Source organism: Zalophus californianus, chromosome 4, assembly GCF_009762305.2.
Source record: "Zalophus californianus isolate mZalCal1 chromosome 4, mZalCal1.pri.v2, whole genome shotgun sequence".
NCBI classification, from domain to species: domain Eukaryota; kingdom Metazoa; phylum Chordata; class Mammalia; order Carnivora; family Otariidae; genus Zalophus; species Zalophus californianus.
Window position 1 is genome coordinate 7,002,351 of NC_045598.1, and position 14,844 is coordinate 7,017,194.

The window sequence follows — 14,844 nt, forward strand, 5'->3', positions numbered from 1 at the left end:
TCATCAGACTCTGCCTCGCGTTCGGGGGGCCGGGGGGGGGGCTATTCCAGACAAATAGGCAGCGCCACCCTCTGCGTCCCAGAATGCGTGGGCCCTCCACGAGGGTGGAGGGCTGACCCTCCCTCCTCCCCCCAGGAGAGCTTCACCTTCCAGGTGTCCACCAAGGACGTACCACTGGCGCTGATGGCGTGTGCGCTCCGGAAGAAGGCCACCGTGTTCCGGCAGCCCCTGGTGGAGCAGCCTGAGGACTACACGCTGCAGGTGAACGGAAAGCATGAATACCTGTACGGCAGCTACCCCCTGTACCAGTTCCAGGTAAGGGGCGGCGCTCCTGGGGCCCGCGGGGTGTGGGGAGCTGGGCCTTTGGGGATCCCCTTGCTCAGCCGCCCTCCCCAGGGGCACAAGGAGGGCTCCATCTTCAGGAAGTGGGTGAGGGCAGAAGGGTCAGCAGGAGAGGCTGGAAGGCCTGGGACCGGCGGTAGTCGGCACTGGGGAGTGTCCCTTATCCGGACAAGGTTGGGGCTGCCCCATCGGCCACTCACTCTGCCCCCCCATCACAGTACATCTGCAGCTGCCTGCACAGCGGGCTGACCCCCCACCTGACCATGGTGCACTCCTCGTCCATCCTGGCCATGCGGGACGAGCAGAGCGACCCTGCCCCCCAAGTCCAGAAACCACGCACCAAACCACCCCCCATTCCCATGAAGAAGGTGAGCCGGTGCCTTCCACCTCCCCTCCCCTCCATCCCTTCCTCCCCGCTGTCGGCCAACCCTAGAGCCCAGTGGCAACGCTGCGGGTTGGCGGTGGGTCCAGGGCCCCTGGTCTCATGCTCCTTGGTGGGTCAGTGTTAAGAGCTGGGCCTTGAGCTTGGCCTGCCACCACCACAGCGGTGTGCAGCGGCAGGGGGTGCTGTTTGAGCTTCCCGGGGCAGCTCCCAGGCCCGGCTCACGGGCTGCCCTTCTCCTGCCCCCTGTACTGGAGAGAGAGACAGAACGCCATGCCCGGCAGAGCTCGGGGGTCCTGGGGCGGCTGCATGGCAGGTTTCCTGACAAAGCGGCTGGCATCGCGGGTGGGCACCTGAGCCTTATCCCCAACCAGCAACACTCACCCCACCCACGGGTGGCCACGGGCCTTGGGAGGGGCCAGGGGCGCTAGCCTCGGGAGCTCCCCTGGATTCCTCTGCTTTGACGGCCCTGCTTCTCCCCCTCCGGCCCGCCCCAGCCTTCTTCTCTGTCCCTGTGGTCCCTGGAGCAGCCTTTCCGCGTGGAGCTGATTCAGGGCAGCAAAGTGAATGCCGATGAGCGGATGAAGGTAGGGGGCTCCTGGGGGGAGGGGGGATGTTTTCTGCACAAACAAGGTGGCTGTGGTCTAGAGGGATGGCAGAGGAAGAAGGGGGGCGTCACATGAAAGCCACCTGACCACATTACCCAGCATCCCTGCCTGGGGTGGTTGTGAGCTGCTTCAAAACAGGAAGGGGGGAGGGGAGCTGGCTGGCCGGCCAGAGAGGCTAATTCGTAGAAACCAGGCCCAACAAGTTCTGGGTATTTGACTCGGGTGGAAGTTGTGGGGCCAGGCCCAGGCCCAGGGATGTGAGAACTGCAGGGTCTGGGAGGTGACAAGTGCGGGAGCGGCTCTGGCTGGGCCCCGGGGCCTTGGGACTCCCAGGGGCCACTTGGGAGGCCTGCCGCCTGGACCCCTGGGGGCCAAGCCCGCTTCGCTTTGGGGCTGTTCCCACACCCCATCTCCCTCTGTCCCCAGGACAGCTCGCGAGGTGCTTATTTCATTGTCCCATTTGCTGGATGTTACGCTTGGGTCCACAGAGGTCCAGTCTCTTATGTGGAGCACTTTTTGTCGGGGTGATTTCACAAGCAGGCAGGGCTGGGTTTCCCTGATGGCATCCTGGAGCCCTGGATGGGGGCAGCTTTCTGGCTGGGCCCTGAGGGCTGTCAAGGTGCAGTTGGAGGAAGCAGGGTAGGGGTGTTCAGGTGGCATGAAATCCTTGCCTGCCCACGGGGCTCATATGATTCTGAGCTGTGGAGGGAGCTCGTGGGTAGCGGAGCGAGAAGGGCCCCTGGAGTTCCCAAGCCCCAGTGGGGAAATTGAGGCCCCGAGCAGGGAAGCGACATGCCCCGGGGTCCCACAGAGTCGTGGGGAGCCCATGCGTAGCGCCCATGGTACCCTTCCCTTCACCCTGTGGCCCCTTGTCCCACTCAAGCAGTCAGCCGCCCCCCTTCGGCGCCACTTTCTTCCGAGTGGGAAGTGGGATTCAGATCCATGTGAAATAAGGACGTTTCAGGAGCTTTGAGCCTTAGGTGGGTGGGAGAGAACCTCGGAGGGGAGCGGGGGGCTGGGCCTCTGCCGCCTGGCACCGACCCCCGCACCCCCCCCCGCCCAGCTTGTGGTGCAGGCTGGGCTCTTCCACGGCAACGAGACGCTGTGCAAGACGGTGTCCAGCTCGGAGGTGAGCGTGTGCTCGGAGCCCGTGTGGAAACAGCGGCTGGAGTTCGACATCAACATCTGCGACCTGCCTCGCATGGCCCGTCTCTGCTTTGCACTTTACGCCGTGATCGAGAAGGCCAAGAAGGCTCGCTCCACCAAGAAGAAGTCCAAGAAGGCGGTGGGTGGGGCTGGCTGGGGGGCTGGGGCCGGGCCTCCGGGAGCCGCTCCCCGCTCCCCGGTCCACTCTGAGCAGGCGTGCACCTCGGGGGGTGGGGATGGGGGCGACCCTCCCTCCCATCCTGGCCACCATCTCTGCCGTGTGACGGTTCTGGGTCCCAGGGCTGATGAGCAGGGTGACTCGGAGGCACCTGGGAACCTGGAGGCCGCTCTCTGGGTTGGAAGGACAAGCACACTGTCCTCACAGGGAGCAGGGTGTCCTGAGTCAGCAGCCAGCGGGGAAGGAGTGGGGGGGGTGGGCCCTGAGTCACCAGGCCCAGGATGTGACCGGCCACTGAGCCACGCCGACTTACCCCACAGCCGAGCTGGGCCAGCCTTTTGGGGCCGGTGTGGTTTGTTTGGGGGTTTCTCAAGAAGCCGGCAGTAGGGATGCCTCTGGGAGCAGAAGGGAGCCGAGAGGTGGCTGACCTTGCTGCCTTCCTCGCAGGGAGTCTGGGCGGGGGCAGGGAGCTTGGCCCTGCCGCCGCTGGCCCTCACTTGCCCGTGCTCTTTCCCAGGACTGCCCCATCGCCTGGGCCAACCTCATGCTGTTTGACTACAAGGACCAGCTCAAGACCGGGGAATGCTGCCTGTACATGTGGCCGTCTGTCCCAGGTGCGCCCGGGAGCAAGGGAGAGAGGCGCAGGGGAGCGGGCTCCCGGATGGTGGCATTCCCCGGGCAACTCCCGTCTGTCCCTGTGTCCAGACGAGAAAGGGGAGCTGCTGAACCCCACGGGAACAGTGCGGAGTAACCCCAACACGGAGAGCGCTGCGGCCCTCGTCATCTGCCTCCCTGAGGTGGCCCCCTACCCTGTGTACTACCCCACCCTGGACAAGGTCAGCCCCCTCGCCATCCAGGGTCTGGGATGGTCCAGAGGCTGTGGGACTAAAGATGACTATTCTTGACCCTGCCTCTGGGGCTCGCCCCGCCCATCCCCTAAGGTGCCCAGGGCTGGGGCTTGGTCACCCACACAGCTGGGGACTTCCTTAGCTCTCTAGAACCCTCATGTGCTCTAGAGCAGTGGTTCTCGGTCAGGGCCATGTGGCTCCCCGGGGGACTTGGGGCAATGTCCAGAGACACTTTTGGTTGTCACAGCTGGTGGGAGAGATGCTCCTGGCATCTGTGGGGTGGAGGCAGAGATGCGGTGCACAGGAGAGCCTTCACCGCTGAGGGTCGCAGGCCCCGCAAGGTCAGGGGTGCCGAGCGGTTGACACCCTCCCCCCTCCCCCGCCGGCCCTGGGGCCCTGCCAGGGCTGGCCCAGGGTCCGGGGTCTCCGCTGAGACGGGGCCACTCGTTGCAGATTCTGGAGCTCGGGCGGCACGGGGAGCACGGGCGCTTCAGTGAGGAGGAGGTGAGCCGCGGCCCGGGGCTGGTGGGGCGCCAGGCTGGGCCGCAGCTCACCCTGCCTGCACCCCTCAGCAGCTGCAGCTGCGGGAAATCCTGGAGCGGCGGGGGTCCGGGGAGCTGTATGAGCATGAGAAGGACCTGGTGTGGAAGATGCGGCACGAGGTCCAGGAGCGCTTCCCCGAGGCGCTGGCCCGCCTGCTGCTGGTCACCAAGTGGAACAAGCACGAGGACGTGGCCCAGGTGGGGGGCAGGGGAGGGGTGGGGGAAGGGGGGAAGGGCCTCCCGCCTGGCCCCGCACCTTGACCACCGGCCCCGCCCCCCCCCCCCCCCAGATGCTCTACCTGCTGTGCTCCTGGCCCGAGTTGCCTGTCCTGAGCGCCCTGGAGCTGCTGGACTTCAGCTTCCCCGACCGCCACGTGGGCTCCTTCGCCATCAAGTCTCTGCGGAAGCTGACGTGAGGCCCCCCGGGGGCTCCCTGCTCCTCAGGAGGGCGGTGCGGTCCTGACTGTCCCCGGAAGGCGGAGCCGGGCCCGGTGAGGGTTGAACCTTGCCTGGGGTCTGCTCAGGTGAGACCGGCCTCCCTTCTCCGCAGGGACGATGAGCTTTTCCAGTACCTGCTGCAGCTGGTGCAGGTGCTCAAGTACGAATCCTACCTCGACTGCGAGCTGACCAAGTTCCTGCTGGACCGGGCCCTGGCCAACCGCAAGATCGGCCACTTCCTCTTCTGGCATCTCCGGTAGTGGACCCACCGGGGCCTCTGTGTCTCCCTGAGGGCCCTGGGGAGGAGGGGGCCCCTGGCCTGCTGGCCCCCCGTTCCTGCCGGCCCCAGGGGTGTGGCCCTGCCAGGCTCGAGGCTCAGCCATCCTCCCCTCCCTCCCTCCAGCTCCGAGATGCATGTGCCCTCCGTGGCTCTGCGCTTTGGCCTCATCATGGAAGCCTACTGCAGGGGCAGCACCCACCACATGAAGGTGCTGATGAAGCAGGTGAGGCTCGGGCCCTGAGTCCCTGCCCTGGGCCAGGCTCTGTCTGAGTGGGGTCGGGCCCTTTGGAGCCCCCGCGGTGGGGCCGAGGCCCAGAGCCTGACCCTCCTGGCCTCCCACCCCACCCCACCGGCCCATTCTCCCTGCCAGGGGGAGGCACTGAGCAAGCTGAAGGCCCTGAGTGACTTTGTCAAAGTGAGCTCCCAGAAGACCACCAAGCCCCAGACCAAGGAGCTGATGCACCTGTGCATGCGCCAGGAGACCTACCTGGAGGCCCTCTCCAACCTGCAGTCCCCGCTGGACCCCAGCACGCTGCTGGCTGAAGTCTGGTGAGCCCCGAGCCCCCGGGGCCTCCTCCCGCCCCGCCCCGCCAGAGGCCCTGCTGAGCGCCCCCCCCCCCCCGCCCCCACTGCTGACTGCTTTCTGGCCCACAGCGTGGAGCAGTGCACCTTCATGGACTCCAAGATGAAGCCCCTGTGGGTGATGTACAGCAATGAGGAGGCAGGCAGTGACGGCAGCGTGGGCATCATCTTTAAGAACGGGGACGGTGAGCTGGGCCCCGGGGAGAGTGCCGCGGAGGCCTTGGCCCCCTACACGTGCTGCGCTGGGTGGGGGGAATGGGGAGGGCGGGCTGAGGATGGGGTCCTGGGGCTCTGGGGCCTGGGCCTGGCTGGGAGTGGAGAGCCCACCAGAAGCTCGTGCTTTTCCTTCCGGGGGGCGGCTGCCCAGACCTCCGCCAGGACATGCTGACTCTGCAGATGATCCAGCTCATGGATGTTCTGTGGAAGCAGGAGGGACTGGACCTGAGGTGAGAGGCCCTCCCGTCATCCGCTCGTTCTCGCTGCAGGCCTAGGACCCTGTCCCTTTGGAGGAGTCCTCTGTCAGAGCCAACGCTGCCACCCCCGTTGTTCTAAGAAGAGCAGAGACCAGTTTAAAATTAGGGCCAAGGGAGGCGATATGGGGCCACAGAGTGTGAGGGTGGAGAAGGCCAAGGCCTGGTCCTCGGCGTCTGTCTCGCTCCACTACTTCCCTCGCCCCACGCGTCCCTGGCCTCCTGCCCCATCTTGGGAAGCGGTGGCATCTTCTTCCAGGCCACCTGGATTTCTCTCTGAGCAAACATGAGCTCGGCCAAAGTGCCTCCGTTTCTTCTGTGCAGCTTGGGTGCAGGTGCTGACCTCTCCAAGGAGTCTTCCCCCCGAGTTCCGGGCGTCACGGACTCCTCCCAGCGCCTCTCCCCTCCCTTGCAGCGTCTCCTGGGGCTGTTTTGGCTGTCTTGAGCCCCTCTGGGTGGGACGGAGTGTCAGGCCACCCCAGGGACAGCCCGTGACCTCAGCATTTCCTTGCCCCTCCTCCCCCCTGGCTAGGATGACCCCCTATGGCTGCCTCTCCACGGGGGACCGCACAGGCCTCATCGAGGTGGTGCTTCACTCAGACACCATCGCCAACATCCAGCTCAACAAGAGCAACATGGCGGCCACAGCGGCCTTCAACAAGGATGCCCTGCTCAACTGGCTCAAGTCCAAGAACCCTGGGTAGGTTCCGGGCCCGGGGGATGGACGCCCTCTCCTTTCCAAGAGTCAAAGTTTGAGGAGTCAAAGGTGAGGGGTAGGGCCCGTGACAGTCTCCACGGCTTCTTTGCTCAGCCGGGCACCAGGCCTGCCCTGTTGGGGCAGAGTGGGTCTCCATTAGCCCAGGGGTCAGTTACCCGTGTCGCCATGTAGCCACCACTCTCAGCTTAAGGACGTAAAACCACCACCAGATATTATGGGCTCACAAACCTGCAGCTTGAGCTGGCTGAGCTAAGTGGTTCTCTGGCCTGGAACCACTCATGCAACTCTTCGCCGCTGGTGGCTTGACCGGCCGGGCGGGCCCCGGTCACGTGTCTCCACGTGGCCTCCCCTCTGCAAGTAGACCGGCCCTGGCTTCCTGAACCGGCCTGGCAACAGGTTAGATTCAAGAGCTGCCAGGTGTCTTAAGGCCGAGACTGTGGGATGAGCCCAACACCGCTTCCTCCCTGTCCCACTGGTCATAAGGCCAGATTGAAGAGGAGGGGACACAGACCCCACCTCTTCGTAGAAGTTGTTGGGAAATGCCCACCGTTTTGAATCCCCCTTCCGCCAACACACACACAGGGAGGCCTTGGACCGAGCCATCGAGGAGTTTACCCTCTCTTGCGCCGGCTACTGCGTGGCCACTTACGTGCTAGGCATTGGTGATCGGCACAGCGACAACATCATGATCCGCGAGAATGGGCAGGTAGGGCAGAGCCGGCTGCCGGGTGCGCCGCACCCTCCCGGCTTTCTGTCTCTCCCTCCCGGAGCCCCCCTCCCCGACCAGGGCACTCTCCTCTCTGACCGCTTCTCCCTGCCTCTTCTTAGCTGTTCCACATCGATTTTGGCCACTTTCTGGGGAATTTCAAGACCAAGTTTGGAATCAACCGTGAGCGAGTCCCATTCATCCTCACGTATGACTTTGTGCACGTGATCCAGCAGGGGAAAACGAGTAACAGTGAGAAATTTGAAAGGTGAGGGTGCTCGGGGTCCCGGGCCGGGCTCAGGGTCGGGTCCTGGAGGAGGAAGGGGCGGGGGCCGTTTCCAGGGTGAGAGCAGGGCGGGAATGGCTGGGAGGAGCCAGAGCCCTGCCTGCCACGTCCCTCTGGCCCCGCAGATTCCGGGGTTACTGTGAGCGCGCCTACACCATCCTGCGGCGTCACGGGCTGCTCTTCCTTCACCTCTTCGCCCTGATGCGGGCCGCCGGCCTGCCGGAGCTCAGCTGCTCCAAAGACACCCAGTATCTCAAGGTAAATGCCAGGGTAGGGCCGCCCCAGTCGGGCAGACCCGGTAGCCCCCAAGTCCCCGAGGCCCGCCTCCGAGCACCGTGGACCCCACAGGGCACTCCCAGTGGGGGTTCCTCATGCCGCCCGCGACCCAGCCGGGGGTCAGCCTGGGTCCGTGGCAGATGTGCTGGGACCTCCCTGGCCCGCCCTCCCGTCCTCCGCAGGCTGCCGTGGTTCCACTCGAACAAGAGGGCGCGATTAGATACATTCCGTCCTCGTTTAAAACTGCTTTTCCTTCCTGTGTCTTTTCAGTGTGGGAGAAGCTGGGGGGTCGGGAGGGTGGTCGGCCACGAGCCCCTCTGTGGTGCCTGGGTCATGCACAACAACGCTGCCCCCTCCTCCTCTCCCCCTGTGCGGAAGGTGAGGCCACCTGTCCACCCCTGCGACTTTGGGGGCCCGCGGCTTCCTGGCTGGAGTTGGCTTCTTACTTGGAGGGTGGGTCGGGAGACCCATCTCGGTTTGGGATCAGAACAGAGAGCTTTTCCCAGGGGAGATGTTGGTGGCTGTCTCCCGATTCCCTTCCTGCGAGTCTTTCAGGAGGGAATTTACCATATTCGGGGCGGGGTGGGGGTTGCCCCTCGTCGGGTCGAGCTCACTGCTTTGGCGGTTTTACCCCAGGACTCCCTGGCGTTGGGGAAGACAGAGGAGGAGGCTCTAAAGCACTTCCGGGTGAAGTTTAATGAAGCCCTCCGGGAGAGCTGGAAGACCAAAGTGAACTGGCTGGCCCACAATGTGTCCAAAGATAACAGGCAATAACCGCCCGCGAGCCACCCACCCGCGTCGGGAACCGGGCACCAGGCACCCTCAGCCATCCTTTGGGGCCGAAGAGCCTGAACGGCACCCCACGGGCAAGCACCTACACACTGCCTTTTGTTTACACTGGTTATTTATTTGTGACTTGAAATGTTTCAGGAGCTAAACAGCCATAAATGGAAATGCATCCTTTGTACAGGGGAGGGGCGCCGTCTTCCCGCGCCCCTGATCCGAGCCTCAGGCTCTGAGGAGACGCTGGGAGTCGGGCACCTCCGAGGCTGCATCTTGCTAAGGACCGTCAAGTCACCCCGAGTCTTCCAGCTGGTGAATCAGGACCCAGCAAAGACTGCTCTCTCCCCGCCGCCGGGAAGCCTGCCTTCTTCCCGGGCTCCCGCTGGGCTGCACAGGGCTTGGCGCCTGGCGATCACCCTGCTGACAGGGTGCCCACGACCCCGTTCCCCCCCTCCACCTTTGTGCTCTCCACTGACTGAGCGCTGGGCAGCTCCCAGGGGAAGCCAGGGTTCCCTCTAGATTCAGGGATGCTTGCTTTCCACTTTTAAAGTGACTCTTGGGTACGGGACTCCTCCCATCTCTCTGCTGTAAAGCAATTCTGTTTGCGGGTAAGAAAGAAAACAGCCAAACCACTCACTGAACCTCGATGGCTCAGAATGGCCTCAGCCCCATAAAGTATAATATATGCTGGTCCTCAAGATATTAAAAAGATTGGAGCTTGATGGAGCTCAACCATGGATCAAGGCGAACGCAGGTCAGAGTACTCTGTGCAATTTTCCGTCTCCTGCCTCGTAAGGCAGGTTTTGAGCACGGGAGGACTTGATCTCCAGAACTCTCCCCTTTAACCTGCTGTGGGTGAGCAATCGGGTATCAGAAATGTGAGGTCGGTCTGTGGTGGAATGTCTTCCTCTGACAGTACTTGGCTTGAAGCAGTTCAGGCTTCGCCTTCGGTGGACCTGAAGAGCTCTAGCAATGCCAGGTTCCTGGGCCCCTCCCGGCCGTCTGAGGCCGACTCTGGAGACAGGGCTAGGAATCTGGGCTTCTTGAAGCCCACGGGTGAGCCTGAGGTGTTAGCAGCCGCCTCGGGCCCCACCCAGCTCCACTACTGGTCTCTCAAAGGCCTTGCAAGGCCTGGCAGAGCCAGGAGCAGCTGCCCTCTGTACAGGTGCATGGCTTTAAGAAAAAAAAAAGAACCCAGGTGCCGACCTTCTTTGGTTAGTTAGAGGCACAGTCCGTGAGCAGGGAGTGCCACCCACAGAACACCACTGACCCCACTCTTGTCCCCAACTAAGTGCTGAATTCATTCGCCCCACCTCGACGGTTTGGCAATAGGAAAAGCTGAGCGTATGTCTCTATGTTATGTTATTTATTTAAACGAGTCTATGTGCTTCCTGGCGTTCTGGTTCAGGTACACGGCCTGTGCACCTGCCAAGAAAGAATCTTTTCTGGGGTTTTTTTTTTTTTTATTATTATTATTTTTTTTGGTCTTTTAACAGTTCTGTATGGGGAAGGTGAGTTCAACACTTAACCCATGGGGGTTGAAGACCAGCACTCTGTGAAGCCTTGGCAGGAGAGGTAAAAGCATACTAAAAGAAAAGCCTTTTTCTGTTGTGTTCTCAGGTCAAAGAAACCACAAAAAAACAAAAAAACAAAGCAAGGGGATGCAGGATTAAAACAAAACCGGGCCCAAAGCTGACACACTGCCACTGGGGTTAGAACCAGCACTTTATTGTAGTGTATACACGTTCTGGCCTCATCAATATACACATCCGGAAAGCGGCCCACGCGGGGTCCGCGTCAGCCTCTATCATTGTCTACACGGGGCAGGTACAGTGACAGTACGCGCAGGACGGCCACACACAACGCAGGACAGCCGCAGTGTCCTCGCGACTAGCAGTCATGATCACAGAACAGGACTCAAAATGATTTTCCCCCAGTTTTAGAAATCTAAAATTTTACATGTAAATTAAAAACAAAGTGCCATAGGGGTTTTAGCTCGGGACGTGACCTCTCCTTTTCCTCCCCCACCAGGCTGAGTAGCAGGGCTCCCCACCCCTGGGGAGGGGGCTTACCTCTGGGGCTGTTGTGGGGGGGAAGCTAGCACTTTGCCTTCCGGCCACAGGGCGTCCTTGCAGTGCGTCTGTCCTCGGACGTCCTGAGTACGGGCCACTCAGGCCTGTTCTGTCTCCAACCAAGTGGCCAGACGCTTTGCACCGTCCGTACGCACACTCACCAGCAGGGCAACGGACATCTAGTAGGTATGAACCCAAGGCTGCGCACGAGGAGTCCAGCTTCCTGCGCAAGGAGCTGCCGGTCATCGGAGGAGTGTGTGAAAGAGGCCAGGGACCCCGGCACCCCCAGCCCTCCGCCAGATCAGAAATGGGTAGAATCCGAAAGCAAAGACCTGGCCGTGTCCAGCCTCCAGAGAGGGGTCCCGACCTGCTGCCCTCCTGCTGAGCTGGGGGGTGGGCGCAAGTCCATTCCCCCTCACTGTCTGGCCCACCCACCGAGGGGGTGCACCCAGCAAGGCCCGAGCAGGGCAGGTCCCTCTCCTCTCGGGCTGGGGGATGAGGCAGGAGGAGCCCGCGGGGTCTCCTACGCTGTGTTTCAGGCTTCACTTTGCATGCCAGTCCTGGGTCACGCTAGCACGGAGGACATGAGGAATCGCAATTTATTTACAAAATATTAAAAAGTCAGTTCATCATCTACATATTAACCCCCATCCTGCCATTTTATACATGCACTAGTTTGGAAAAAATAAAACCTTTAAAAAAAAAAGGAAAAAAAAAAACCAGATTACGAGGTGGGAGTGAGCGATTTTAACCCTTTGTCAACGAGTCCGTTCACTGCAGCTTTCCTGGAGGCGCGAGGGGGCGGCGCAGAGCGAGCCGTGGGCGGCGAGCGTCAGCTCCTCACATAACTTAAGGGCGGTCTGGGTGCAGGGCGGGGGGCCTACGCGCCAAGCACAGGCGGGCGGGCGGCGACGGGAGGCTCCGCGGACCTCCGGGCCGGAATGACTGGACACCGTGGACCCTCGGGCCTGGGAGGACACAGGGCGGCGGCGGCGGCGGCGGCCGGGCGGCTCAGTAGCTGAGGGTGGAGTCGTCCCACTCCAGCTGCTGCTGCCTGCTCCCGTTCCGCGGGTCTCCGTGCCCGCCCTCCTCGTCCTCGCTGCTCTCGGACTCGGCGCTGGTGATGTCGTCGTCGTCCTCGCCCTCCTCGCTCTCCTCCTCCTCCTCCTCCTCCTCCTCCCCCTCCTCGGCGCCGTGCTGGTCCGCGTACGTCTGACGGAGACACGGTCAGACGGCGGTGAGCCGAGCCCCGGGGCCCCGCGCGCGCCCCCCCCCCCCCCCGCCGGGGGCGGCGGACCTAGGGACTCCCCGCGTCACAGGCCCCGGCGACGGCCGGCCCGCGCTGGGAGGCACCTCAGCCCAGACGGAAGGGGGAACGCGGCCCTAGTCGCCGCCGGGGAGGCCCGTCACGCGCGGGGGAGGGCGTTTCTACCCTGACGCGGTGACGCGCGCTCTGACACGGCCTCTCTGGGCCCTCGGTGTGCCCACCGGAGGAGCGGGGACGCCTGCACCTCGCCCACCTGTCCTGTGGCTCACGTGACATTTAAGCCACGTAAACGTGGACGTGCCACCGCCACGTGGCTTCTCTGGGGCGCGCGTCGCTCTGGCCCTGGCCTGCAGTGGTTTTCAGTCGCGGGGCCGCCTGTCGGCACCTACCTCCATGGGGTTTACGGTGATGGTCAGGGCAGAGTCGTCCCAATCCATCTCGTTCTCCTTCCCGGCGTCCTGGTCCCGCATGGTTCGCTGGTGAGCGACCCGGATCCGGAACACGCCCAGGATAATCATGAAGACCAGGAAGCTAACGCACACCACTATCACCACCGTGGCGGTGCTGGGGACAACTGCGACCGAGGGGAGACGGGGCGGTGAGGCTGGTGCCCGCCCCAGGTCGTGCCCGCCCCCCCCCCCCCCCCGAACACACGGCTGCTCCATCTGACCCCAGAGAACAGGAAGAGATGTAAGGAAAGTCTGAGCACAGGTTTCGAGCCCTGGGCTGGCCACTTTCCGCCCTGCCATGCTTCCATCCCTCACGGGTGACGGAGAATCACAGAGCCCAGTCAGCTAGGGCTGCTCAGACCAGGGGCTGGGCTCCCAGCAGCACGCGAGAGGGGTCCCCCACCCCACCCCCGGCCCCAGACCCGCCCCAGACGGCCCTGCTTCTGCCCACAGTCCTACCTGCAAAGGGATGGGGGCTGGCCAGGTTGTGACCCGAGAGGTCGACGAAGGCATGGTGCTCCGGGTAGACAAACTGGGGCTGTGCGGCCATGTGGCTGGCGTGCTCCATGGGGTTGGCCGTGTGGATGACGTTCACCTGCAGCAGAGACACACAGAGAGGCCTGAATGTGGCCCCGGGGCGGAAATGCAGTTCAGAAGCTACCGGGACTAGCGCAGCTCAAAGGGGTCCCCGGACCAGCAGTGCTGAGCGGATGGGAACAGAGAAAAAATTTAAGGGTCAGCTCTCAGAAACACATCATAACTGCCTGATGCTGTCACCCATCCCAGAAATAGAGCGCTGTTCTAATAATTCCCTTTCATTGTATTTCATAAAAGAACCTGTCCACAAAAGAACAGAAAAACCACCACCACCGTCCTTCACTGCGGGTCATTCGAGACGCACCGGCATAGCCCATTTCCCTGCTTTTCTCCAAAACCACAGCCACTATGAAAGAGCACAAATCATAACCATTTATTTCCTTTCAAATCTGTTAGCCTTTGGCTCAAACAAAACCCTCATCGATTCTTCAGCACTGTGACTTCAGCATTCTGCTGCTGAGGTCACTGTGCAGACATCTGATTGCTGAGAATAACTCTGGGCCCGTTTCTTCAGACCACAGAAGCCCTGAGTGACGAAGGGCTCCCATCCAGGCCTGTGGAAGACTTCAGAGCAGGGTGAGCACCCTCTGACAACCACGCACTGAGTTGCCACCATCAGGCTTGGCAGACAGCACAGCACCCCTCTCCCTGGGCCAGCCCCGTGCCAGGACCCCTCTCCCCTGGGCCAGCCCCTCGCCGAGACCCCTCTACCCGGGGCCAGCCCCCCGCCAGGACCCCTCTCCCCCGGGTCAGCCCCACGTGAGGACCCTTCTCCCTGGGCCAGCAGCCTGCAGAGAATCTTCAGTTCCCTGGGAAGTGCTCTTTCTCAAGCAGTGTCAAATCTTAACAAACAACGTTGGCTCTACTCGTGAGGTATTAACCACCCGAGGTATTATTAGCTCCTGACCACCTCCTTCCAAAGGCCCCTCAGACGCCCACAAAAGGGGCACACCAGCTGCACCCCGGCCCACCCAAACCTGCGCAGGTCTAACCTGCAGCAGCCCCCCGGGCTGGGAAAGGCTAGTGCGCACCTGGATGTACCCCGACAGTTGTCACACGAATGCTCTAAAAATGGCGTTTGCAAACATCAGGGCCGTAGGTGGGCACCCAATCACCCACCTCCACCTGAAACTCGTTGCTGACGTAGCGGCCATTCAGCTCCGAGCAGACGAGCTTGAACTTCCGGTCGAGCAGAGACCTGGTGTGCCAGTTCCGATAGCGCAGGAGGCGCAGCGCCTCCTCGTAGCTGGCCATGGTGTCCACACCTGTGGGGACAGGGTGAGAAGGCTGCCCGCTGGCTGGGGTCAAAGCCAGGGTCAGGGGAGGCTGGAGTCGGGCCCAGGGGCGGCTGGACCAAGCGGGTACGCGTGGTGGCTTTCCAGTTGTGGGGAGAAGTGCGAGTGTGTGGGCACGCCCGTCCCTCTCTCGGGTGCCATCCCGAGCCTGACTTCCACCCCCTCGTAAGGACAGGAAGTAGGGCAATACCTGTACTTCCTGCCAGGAGAGGGCGAGCAGCCCATGCTGAGCCTCCAGGACTCTCCCAGAGCTCAGAGAGGACGGGGGGGGGGGGGGGGGGGGGGGGCCCAGCAGGGCTGAGGCTCCCGCTCCGCCCCCAGCCTGGCCTTGGCCCGCTCACCTGTGAAGACCATGCCCAGGTCGGAGGCGCTCACTGCAATGCCCTTCTGCTGCAGGCGGGCCGTGTCCACCTCCAGGCTCTCCTGGGCCGGGTTCAGCTCGTCCCCGTCCACTGTGACCTCACAGGTATCCAGGTCATGCACGATCTCCTCGGACACCAGCGACTCTTGGACTGCAAAAACAGACCAAGCACCCATAGCAGAGGCCGGGGAGCCCAGGCAGGCCGGTCACGCTGGGTG

The 14,844-nt window shown here is 62.7% G+C and overlaps 2 protein-coding genes across 9 annotated transcripts in view; one reads left to right on the forward strand and one right to left on the reverse strand.

The window, feature by feature from the left end:
- PIK3CD (phosphatidylinositol-4,5-bisphosphate 3-kinase catalytic subunit delta) overlaps window positions 1–9,324 on the forward strand; it is a 49,003-nt gene extending 39,679 nt beyond the window's left edge. For 4 of the 5 annotated variants that reach the window (XM_027598963.2, XM_027598984.2, XM_027598973.2 and 1 more), the window contains 19 exons: window positions 136–315; window positions 561–710; window positions 1,222–1,311; window positions 2,396–2,617; window positions 3,174–3,270; window positions 3,362–3,492; window positions 3,958–4,008; window positions 4,077–4,244; window positions 4,337–4,458; window positions 4,597–4,740; window positions 4,888–4,987; window positions 5,135–5,313; window positions 5,419–5,531; window positions 5,714–5,792; window positions 6,349–6,516; window positions 7,117–7,240; window positions 7,363–7,508; window positions 7,652–7,784; window positions 8,439–9,324. In XM_027598963.2, coding sequence (XP_027454764.1) covers window positions 136–315; window positions 561–710; window positions 1,222–1,311; window positions 2,396–2,617; window positions 3,174–3,270; window positions 3,362–3,492; window positions 3,958–4,008; window positions 4,077–4,244; window positions 4,337–4,458; window positions 4,597–4,740; window positions 4,888–4,987; window positions 5,135–5,313; window positions 5,419–5,531; window positions 5,714–5,792; window positions 6,349–6,516; window positions 7,117–7,240; window positions 7,363–7,508; window positions 7,652–7,784; window positions 8,439–8,576 — 2,535 coding nt within the window. In that variant the 3' untranslated portion in view covers window positions 8,577–9,324. The remainder of the gene's footprint in view (window positions 1–135; window positions 316–560; window positions 711–1,221; window positions 1,312–2,395; window positions 2,618–3,173; window positions 3,271–3,361; window positions 3,493–3,957; window positions 4,009–4,076; window positions 4,245–4,336; window positions 4,459–4,596; window positions 4,741–4,887; window positions 4,988–5,134; window positions 5,314–5,418; window positions 5,532–5,713; window positions 5,793–6,348; window positions 6,517–7,116; window positions 7,241–7,362; window positions 7,509–7,651; window positions 7,785–8,438) is intronic. The other variant, XM_027598997.2, reaches the window with a different exon arrangement.
- Window positions 9,325–10,036: 712 nt separating this feature from the next.
- Window positions 10,037–14,844, reverse strand: part of CLSTN1 (calsyntenin 1) — a 77,674-nt gene continuing 72,866 nt past the window's right edge. For 3 of the 4 annotated variants that reach the window (XM_035727021.1, XM_035727019.1, XM_035727020.1), the window contains 5 exons: window positions 14,607–14,777; window positions 14,090–14,235; window positions 12,833–12,968; window positions 12,314–12,498; window positions 11,657–11,869 (listed from right to left, as the gene is read on the reverse strand). In XM_035727021.1, the coding sequence (XP_035582914.1) occupies window positions 11,669–11,869; window positions 12,314–12,498; window positions 12,833–12,968; window positions 14,090–14,235; window positions 14,607–14,777 (839 nt within the window). In that variant the 3' untranslated portion in view covers window positions 11,657–11,668. Of the gene's footprint in view, window positions 11,870–12,313; window positions 12,499–12,832; window positions 12,969–14,089; window positions 14,236–14,606; window positions 14,778–14,844 lie in introns of all 4 variants that reach the window. The other variant, XM_027599017.2, reaches the window with a different exon arrangement.